Source organism: Rutidosis leptorrhynchoides, chromosome 4, assembly GCF_046630445.1.
Source record: "Rutidosis leptorrhynchoides isolate AG116_Rl617_1_P2 chromosome 4, CSIRO_AGI_Rlap_v1, whole genome shotgun sequence".
Lineage (NCBI taxonomy): Eukaryota > Viridiplantae > Streptophyta > Magnoliopsida > Asterales > Asteraceae > Rutidosis > Rutidosis leptorrhynchoides.
Window position 1 is genome coordinate 442671010 of NC_092336.1, and position 9644 is coordinate 442680653.

General features: G+C 35.6%; 2 protein-coding genes across 2 annotated transcripts; both read left to right on the forward strand.

Moving 5' to 3' along the window:
- The first annotated feature begins 209 nt into the window (after window positions 1–209).
- LOC139844356 (uncharacterized) lies at window positions 210–3784 on the forward strand. The gene is made up of 5 exons (XM_071834577.1): window positions 210–436; window positions 1221–1483; window positions 1584–1795; window positions 2777–3044; window positions 3407–3784. The coding sequence occupies exons 1-5, from the start codon at window positions 337–339 to the stop codon at window positions 3701–3703; spliced, it is 1140 nt and encodes a 379-aa protein (XP_071690678.1). The 5' UTR covers window positions 210–336; the 3' UTR covers window positions 3704–3784.
- Window positions 3785–5412: 1628 nt separating this feature from the next.
- On the forward strand, window positions 5413–9196 carry LOC139842131 (uncharacterized). Its single transcript, XM_071832306.1, has 6 exons — window positions 5413–5428; window positions 5527–5775; window positions 6112–6374; window positions 7839–8050; window positions 8134–8398; window positions 8900–9196. The coding sequence occupies exons 1-6, from the start codon at window positions 5413–5415 to the stop codon at window positions 9194–9196; spliced, it is 1302 nt and encodes a 433-aa protein (XP_071688407.1).
- Window positions 9197–9644: the final 448 nt, after the last annotated feature.

A 9644-nucleotide genomic window follows, 5' to 3' on the forward strand; every position in this document is an offset into this window, starting at 1 on the left:
CCATACATGTCTATTTATAGTATAAAATATTACTATGCAAGAAATATAATAATAATAAAATTAACATCCAATCTAGATATTTTATAACACAATCTAGATATTTTATAACACAATTCAATTATTAAGAATTAAACAAACCTAAATAAGACTTGTACGCTGTAAAATAAAAGAGAATAATCACCTAAAATTAGACTTTCAAACACCTAACTCTGGATATATTTGGTTTGTAGTCCTAGAAAAGAGTCAACTTTCAACACCTTAGAATCATCATTTTTACTACAAAAACAGGTGAACCAAAACTGGCAAAACATCTCTGCTGCCATTGAAACAGCAAAAATGGCAGTTGAAGCTAAGAAGAAGATAATATCAGCAGCGTCAGCTAGGTCACACACCAGAAAATCCAGATCCAATTCTTCTTCTTCATCTTCATCTTCAGGTACGCATTGTATTCTCCTTATTATGTCATTTTCAATTGTGTACTATTTTGATGCGTTATTTGTATATTTGATTCTGATCTTTATTAAGAAAATGAGTAATACTGTATTATTGATTTAATTAGACTTATTCAGTAGATGTTTTAGCAAAAAAAATAGTTAGATTTAGATTTGATTTAGACTTGTTTTGGTCAAATGAGTCATTATTGTTAAGCTGCAACTTAATTTAGGTTTACCTTTCTAAGTTTGATCGAATAAGCGTATCATCGACTGTTATTATACATGGATGAATTAATGAATTATACTAATAATAAGTTATGCTTTCATCATCACTATTTAATTAATTAAAATGTCAATTCTAGATCTTAAGAAATCAAGTGGTAGGTGTTTGCTGAAAACGTATCAATTTTTTGCCCTAAATTCTACTCAATTGAAGTTTATAATGTCTATGTCAAGCTTATAGTTATTGCTATTGTTTCTATGTAACTAATTGAAAGTTCAACCAAAATTGTACCATATGTTATCATCATTGTAATTGTAACTTTTTATACATAAAATAGAATTTTAGGTAAATTTTGATAGATCATCAATTGACACTCAAGTAGTCAACTAGGTCAAGGTAAGTATGAGTAACCTATTTACTCTGAGTTATTTGGATGTACATTTGACTTACATATGTATAGGAAAGCTAAGAAATAGTTATAAGTAAATTGATTATATTGATTTTGATATAAATTATTAAATACCCTATCGATCTCAATGGTTGAAGCTCTTGAAACATTTCAGGGATTGTTATCAAATTTCTAGCCGTCTTCGTTATCGGTTTTTTTGCATGGGCATATCAAGTAGGTTGTCCGCCCGCACCCAAGAAAGTGGGACCACCCGATGGACTCCCCATAACATCACCTAGAATCAAGCTTCGCGATGGAAGACATCTGTCCTATAAAGAATACGGTGTACCAAAAGAGTTAGCCAAATACAAAATCATATTTTCCCATGGCTTTGACTCTGTCAAGCATTATAATGTTATTGCCACATCCGCATCTCCGGTATGTAATTTTATTTTCTTTTCTTTATAGTTGGTTATGGTGATCATTTATTAGTTTTGGCATTGGAGTTGACTGAGTACTTGTTGTTTGACTTTGGCAGGCTCTGGTTGAAGAGTTAGGTATATATATTGTTTCATTTGATCGACCCGGTTATGGAGAGAGTGATCCCGACCCTAAACGAACTTTGAAGAGTTTGGCTTTAGATACCGTGGAGCTTGCTGATCAACTAGAACTTGGATCCAAGTTTTATGTAGTAGGCTTTTCTATGGGCGGACAATTGATTTGGCCGTATTTGAAGTACATTCCTCATAGGTATGCTTCTAAATTAGCAGTCTCGAGTATTGCATATGACTCCTTAATAATTTAAAATAGTCATAGCCTGGTGAATTTGGGTCTAGGAAACAATCTTTGTGCTAAATGCAAGTGGAATGTTGTGTACAAAGAGTCAACCCTCTTTCGCGCGCCGTTTGAAACCAAGGGGTTCAGGCGCACTTTTAAAACCAAGTGTTGTCATTAGAGGTGGCATGACCCATTTAGATATAAATGGGTCAGTTCTGATTGTATTGTATTTCGAACAAGACAAATGGGCTGGTAAGAGGTTAGTTAATGAACAGGTCATATGCATGAAACATCTTAATTCTTTTTTTAATCCAAATAGTTATTGAATTAATATAACTTTTACTTAAAGACAAGCAATTTTTTGGAGATACACTATTCTGGATTAACACAAGCCGATCGACCCGCGGAAAATTTTTTGTTTTTACAGTTAGTTAACTCCGTGATAAATGGTTGAAAAGATCTCTATAAAGGGTTGGATTTTAGAACCACTGCTTGAAACGATGAAATTTGAATATGACGAACGATTTCCATTTGGATTTTTATTTAACTGTAAAAGGTTAACTTTCCTTTATATATATTTTTTTGAACGGCGATTTTTTGGCATCAGTAGATCATTTATTTCAACGACCCTCATCATTTGCACGTATCTCACATGTCCAGGCGGAAACCCGAACCCGATCGACGGTACCCGGGAACACATCCATTCGGGCAGTGTTCCTGGGTAGAGGTCCGTGAACGAATCCGGTAAAACCTCTTATAGGGTCCATATATACCACCGTTATTGGTGTTCAATTGTTTTAAAGAAAATCATGTCATCTCTAAGGATCGAACCCATGACCTCTCCCTATCCCATGACACAAAGTACATGGGGGAACCTTTGGGCTATGCCCGCAAGTTCAACTTTCCTTTATATTGATCTGATTGAAGTTAATTTAATTTATAATATTAAAACAGGTTAGCAGGAGCAGCTCTTATAGCACCGGTAGTTAATTATTGGTGGCCTAACTTACCAGCAAACTTATCTCGACAAGAATTTTCGAAGCTGTTTATCGAAGATCAATGGAGTTTTCGGGTTACTCACTACGCTCCGTCACTGACCTACTGGTGGAATACTCAGAAATGGTTTCCTTCTTGCACTGTTATTGCGCGCAGTCCCGATGTTCTTACTGAACAAGACCGACAACTTAAGCCAAAATATACTGCTGGAAGAGAACTCGTTCAGGTACTTCACTTAAGTACCATGTTTAAAACTAATCACCTATTATCACTAACTTCATAAGCACAATTATGTAATTGTCTAAAGAATTTAACCAATTTGATTATGAATGAGTTTGTTTTGGGTTGTGTACTTGTTTTAATCCCAAATTGGTCAAACCACACAAATGTTAGCCAAAAAGGGTGCAAGTCAAATGGGTCAAACCAATTGATAGTGGCCCCAAAGTCTAATTTTGGTAACCTCCAAAATCTTGTTTATTTGAAAACCATATTTTTTTTAGAAAAGCAGTAGTTAGTATTAGCTATAATAAATAAATTTGATTATGAAAGTGTGGATCTAATGTTTACCATTTTCATGTGGTCTAAAAGGGTCAAGTAAGACAACAAGGAGAATTCGAGTCAATCCACCGCGACTTAAATATTGGATTCGGTGACTGGGAATTTGATCCAACCGAAATTGAGAATCCATTTCCAAACAATGAAGGATCGGTTCATATATGGCAAGGTGATGAAGATAAACTTGTACCTGCAACACTGCAACGTTACATTGCCCAACAACTTCCATGGATAAACTATCATGAGATCAAGGGTGCTGGTCACATGTTCCCTTATGCTGATGGAATGGTCGACGATATTCTAAAAGCGCTGTTACTTGGTGAAAATTAGCTTGTAGTTGTACCATGTTTTTTTGCTCTCGACTTATTGTAATGACTTATTGTAATGTATGTAAGCCTTTAAACTTTGTCACACCCATTTTTTAACAAACCAATAGTTGTGTAAGATATAATGTGTTATTTGGCGGGTCTTATTTTTTACTTGTTTTGAGTATTTTGGTGCAAAAGGTGTATATTTGGCAGGAAAAACCCCGCCTCTGTGTTTTCTTTGGAAACCCACCAGACCTACCACGAAAGAGTCGGATGCCGGAAAATTACCTCCACTGGGTCCTCATACATGTGACGGGCCGGAGCAATTATCATCGCACTGTTACAAGAGTTGTAAATTTTTGCCGCGAGCGAGGATTGAACCTGCGTCTATTTTAGGTCCAAACTTCCACATGGTGGCTCCCAGCTTCAAAGGTACCGGGTACCACTGAGCTATTGCTACATTGGTTGTTTCGAGTATTTGCTATTGTGAAAGAACACTTTTACTTGATGATCAGGGAACGAGCTCTTCAATGAAAGTGCGTTTAGTTGCAGAAAAATGTAGGTACATCAATGAACATCTTTTATTTAATTAAAGCATATGCGAAATACAGTAATAAATTACTTGACCGTATTTTTAACAACCATATGTACCATATCTTTCAGGCAAAACATTAACAAGAGATTGCAGGTGACTTTGAGTTCCTTGCAAGAGGTATAATGTTCGAATCCTGTCTAGGACGAATATCTTGTGGTGGCTAGCGAATGGTTGGAAACAGCCATAGACTAATCCTGCTAGGCTCCCGGGTAGCTCGAACAGGAAAAACCTTATACCTTATTAACATGTTGATGTACTAACTTGTTATTAGTAATATATATACTTTGGGCATTGATCTAACGATATCGGATTATTTGGGTTCGAGTTCTGAAGATAAGAAAAATGTGAATACTTTGGGGCTTTTCAGATCTCAGTTATGAAAATGAAATGTGCATATTGTACAATTAATAGGATTTTTCAATTAATACAATCAGTTAAAATCCCATATAATCAGTTTTTTATGTCTGTCAATCTATACGTATGTCTATATTTAGTAAAAAAGGAAAAAGAAAAATGTTTGATAACAACCTTAAAACAAGTTAAAAGATGATTCCCTAAGTTTTCTATTTTACTTTTTTAAAATGAACCATTAATGCTATTTCACTACATTTGTCAAGAGTCTGAGTATTTGATGACACCACAAACTCAACTAAATCAAATTAAAGCATCACCTCCTTCAATTGCAACAAGAGCAACAACAATGGCGGTTGAAGTAAAGAAGAATAAATCAACAACATCAAGTAGATCCAAAACTATGAAACCCAGAAAAACAAAATCTTCCTCTATTCTTTCTTCAGGTTCTGTTCTCATTTTCTGATTTTCCCCCCCTTTTTTCATCTTACTTTTGTTTCTTACAATTGCAAACTTACTTGATGCATGCATGCAAATTTCGTATGTTGTTATTATTTATTTAGTTACTTTTGTGTAAACATCACATTTTTCATCTTGTTCATTGCATATTACTGACATGCAGAATGGATTTTATTCATATGGTTTTAGGATCTTAAGATTTGACTTTTTTGGTCAATGTACTTAACTACTTATGATTTGGGCTTTGTAGTCCATATATAAAATACAAGAGTATATATTAGAAATGTGTATATCATAATTTTGGATCAAATAGTTCACAAATAAGAATGTACAGCCTTACAGGTATATTATAAGGATGCTGATCACAAAATTCACTTAAGGTTATGTTGTATTCTTTGTTAAATTGGGGTATTTGCATTAATTGAAACCTTGTGTTGTAGCTCATGTAGACCACAGTAGTGGTCTGACTCTCTTAGAGAGAGGTCAGGAGTTTGACTCCCGTGGGGTGCAGCATTGCACACAAGGTTGTTCCTTTACCCTTGAATTACACCTAAGGGTGTCTTCCACACATTGCGTTGCGGGTGCAGTGGGGAGGGGGGTTTTACTGCCAATGCCCTCTGATTGGGCCAAGTTTCTTCCTGGGCAGCAGTTGTGGGCGGTTTATGCAACTGCGGGAGATGAACGCGTGGGTGATCTCGTACTGCTTTTTTATATAAATTTTTTTTTGCATTAATCGAAGGTTACCATTTATGGTGCCTTTTATGTTTTACTAATAGACGCCAAGGTTAAAATTTACTTTGAACCAGAAAAGTTTAGAAGCTTTTGAGAGTTCTGTACAAAAGTTTCTCATGTGATGAAACTGTTTCAAGTTGGTTGGATCAAATTTGTAAATTTTATGGTTTTGCTAAAAGAAAGATAGAAATTTATGGTTAGAGTTATTTATACTGTGACGTAGTCGCAATCGACCTGTGTTTAGCCAACTGATATTAGCTTGTTTGTGCTTTGAATAACTTAAAATATTTCAGCTAATTTCAAGAAATTGCTACTCGGCTTCATGATTGGGTTACTGGCATGGACTTACCAATCCATTTGTCCACCCCCACCGAAGAAACTTGGATCTCTGAATGGACCTCCCATTACGTCACCTAGAATCAAGCTTCGTGATGGAAGACATTTATCCTATAAAGAATTCGGTGTACCAAAAGAGATGGCGAAATATAAAGTGATATTTGTCCATGGCTTTGATTCTTTCAAACATCACAATGTTATTGCCACCTCAGCCTCTCCGGTATGATTTCTATCATATGTTGTTGCTCACATATCTATCATGTGTTTGCTAATGCTTATTCTATTGCTAATCTTTTTATTCGAATTGGTTATGGTTATCATCTTACCCAATACACAAGGAAAAAAGTAGGTTTTATACAAAAAAAAGTTTAATATAAGCAAATTCATAATAGAACAACAACAACAACAAAACCCAATACCACATGCATTGATCAATCCTAAATTAGATGTTAAGGATCTAATTTAGGAATTGAGTGCAATGAGGGGTGGATGGTGGTGTTGTTAATGTTTTTGGGACTTTATAATCGTCTTTTACTTAGATTCAAGTGATTAATCACCATGTCCCGGTCATGATTGCATTACCTTAGCTCGATTATGATTGATATTTGGGCGTAGTCACAAGTGAATCACAAAGACCAGAGCAATTGCACAGTATCAACAACCTAAAATGAGAGGCCAAACTCTCTATTTATAGGTTTGGAATATTCGCAGAACCAATGTTCGCGTATACATAACAAATCCGCAATGTTTATGCGTGACATCTTCGCAATCTCAATTTATGCGGACTTCCGCAATGTTATAGCGCAATACGCAGTTGTCATTTATTTATGCGGCTCTGTTTGCACATGCATTTGTATTGCCTTGGCACTTAAAATATGCATATACATGCCTATGTATATGATCGCGTGGTGTAGGGGAGGTGAGATGTCGACAATCATTCCTCTATCTTTGAATAAAGAGAAGTTATTTCTCCACACACAGAGTGATACACTCCACGAAGTAGAGAAAGTCTCCTATCTCTGTTCGACGGATAAAGAGATTGCTTCCGAATGGACCTCCGGCCAATAAGTAGGAAAATTTTTTGAAAAAAAATAATAAAAAATAAAACACGAGACGCCATGAAAATGGTAGGATCAAATTTCCATGGATTCTAAATCTTAGACATTCAATTTAGGCTGTAAGTGTCAGTCAAGTCGCCAATAAATACCATCCCAAAATAGCCTATTGATTGGGTCCGAAAAGAGGTCTCATATTCAAACCTTAGAAACTGTATATCTTTATGGTCCGAAATAGTCATAGGATAACCCGATTAGGCCGCATACATGTGGGAAAACATACTTCTCTTTTTTTTGCTTCCTTTCAGGCTCGGGTTTCCGACTCGCTTTTTTTTTTTTTTTTTGGTAAAGGGTAAATATATCCTTAGTAACTGTTTCCGACTCGCTTTGCGAGCCAACTAATTTCGAGACGACAACCTGCTTTGCAATGCAAGAACTTATTGCTTATTCATCTGCTTATTATTGCTTGTTTCAACAGCAGATACGTAACACCAAACACTAAATTGAAGCCATTTATTTTCTTAGCTTATTATATGCAAAAAGTAAACAGGTTGATACCTACTCATGTTTTAAGCACGTTATATAATAAATAAATTTGGAAATGACTCTACTTGGTTGGCTTTTAAAAGGCTCTTATCCAAGATTTGGGAATCTACATTGTTTCATTTGATCGACCGGGTTATGGAGAGAGCGATCCGGACCCAAACCGAACTTTAAAGAGTTCGGCTTTGGATATAGAGGAACTTGCTGATCAGCTCGAACTCGGATCCAAATTCTACGTAGTCGGTTTCTCTATGGGTGGACAAATCATTTGGACTTGTCTCAAGTACATACCTCACAGGTATTCATGTTAGAAGTTGGATACATAAGAACTAAGTAAAGTTCATTATAGTATAACTAAATTAATAATCCAATTTAAAACAGGTTAGCAGGAGCAGCTCTTATAGCTCCGGCAGTTAATTATTGGTGGCCTCGTTTACCGACACAGTTATCTAAAGAAGCTTATTCCAGGCAATACCTTCAAGACCAATGGTGTCTAAGTGTTGCTCACTACCTTCCATGGCTGACTTACTGGTGGAATACTCAAAAACTGTTTCCTTCTTCTAGTGTTATTTCTCGCAGCCCCGAAATTTTCTCACGCCAAGACTTGGAACTTGTGCCCAAGTTCGTCACTCCTAAATCCATTGAGGTAATTTTTCTCTATTAATCTTCATTTAATTTTAAATATCACTATTACTTTTATGGGCCGAGTGTCTGAAAGTGTATCAAACTATAATTAAAACTTTACGTGTATGTACAGTTTTTTAAAACTTTGTATTATATGTAATAACCATTGGTTATCTACTTTCGGATGAAATTATATTTATAACTTGTAAGTCGAGTTGGTTTATGTTCACTTATGTTTGTTACGTAAGTGTAAAATAATTGTTACTTGATGAAAAGGTCGTTGAATGCGCTCATTAAGAGTTTCATACATACAATTGAACCTTTTGAATTTGAATTATCAATAAAGTTCAATAAATACCCAATTCCACGAATGTGGGGTATGTAGAGGTGATTCATCTAATTTCGAACACTTAACCCTAAATTTATTTCTGAAGGTAGATGGTTGTGTATGTTGATCAACCTATGGATCGTATATGAACTCTACTTACTAAATTAAATGTTACTATTTTTTGTGTGTTACAAGGATCAAATAAGACATCAAGGTGAATACGAATCCATCCATCGTGACTTGAATATTGGATTTGGTAAGTGGGAATTTGATCCAACGGAAATTGAGAATCCATTTCCAAACAACGAAGGGTCGGTTCATATATGGCAGGGTGATGAAGATATACTTGTGCCTGAAATCCTACAACGTTATATAGCCCAACAACTTCCATGGATAAAGTATCACGAGCTTAAGGGTGCTGGCCACATGTTCCCTTTTGCTGAAGGGATAAGTGATGCTATCCTTAAAGCGCTTCTACTTGGTAAAAGTTAGCTTAAATATGCTTTTGGGGTTTGCTTTCTAGTTATGTTAGTCTCTTAGACTTTGGTGCAAACCTTTTAATGTCTGTATGAATAAGGTTTTACGCTCATATATGGAGCTTTTAGATCGCTTGTTAGTTTTTACTATAATATAATTTGACCAATTTCGAGCTCGTTCACTGAATGTCACTTTTTTTACACAACTCAAGAACGCATAACTCTGCTTATTCTCAAAATTATAAGATGATAAAGTTGTTGCATTTGATGTTTTAAGCTTACTACAAGTTGGATCTGAAGCAAACTTTTTATCAACACCGAATCAGCTTGAACTGATTCATCGTGCCCCATGACTATTGGGCATAACTTGTATAGAACACATCAAACTATCCGTGCACAAAACTTTCCCTGACCCCGTGTCCCGAGCGGTCGATCGACAAAACTTTCCCTGACCCTGTGTCCCG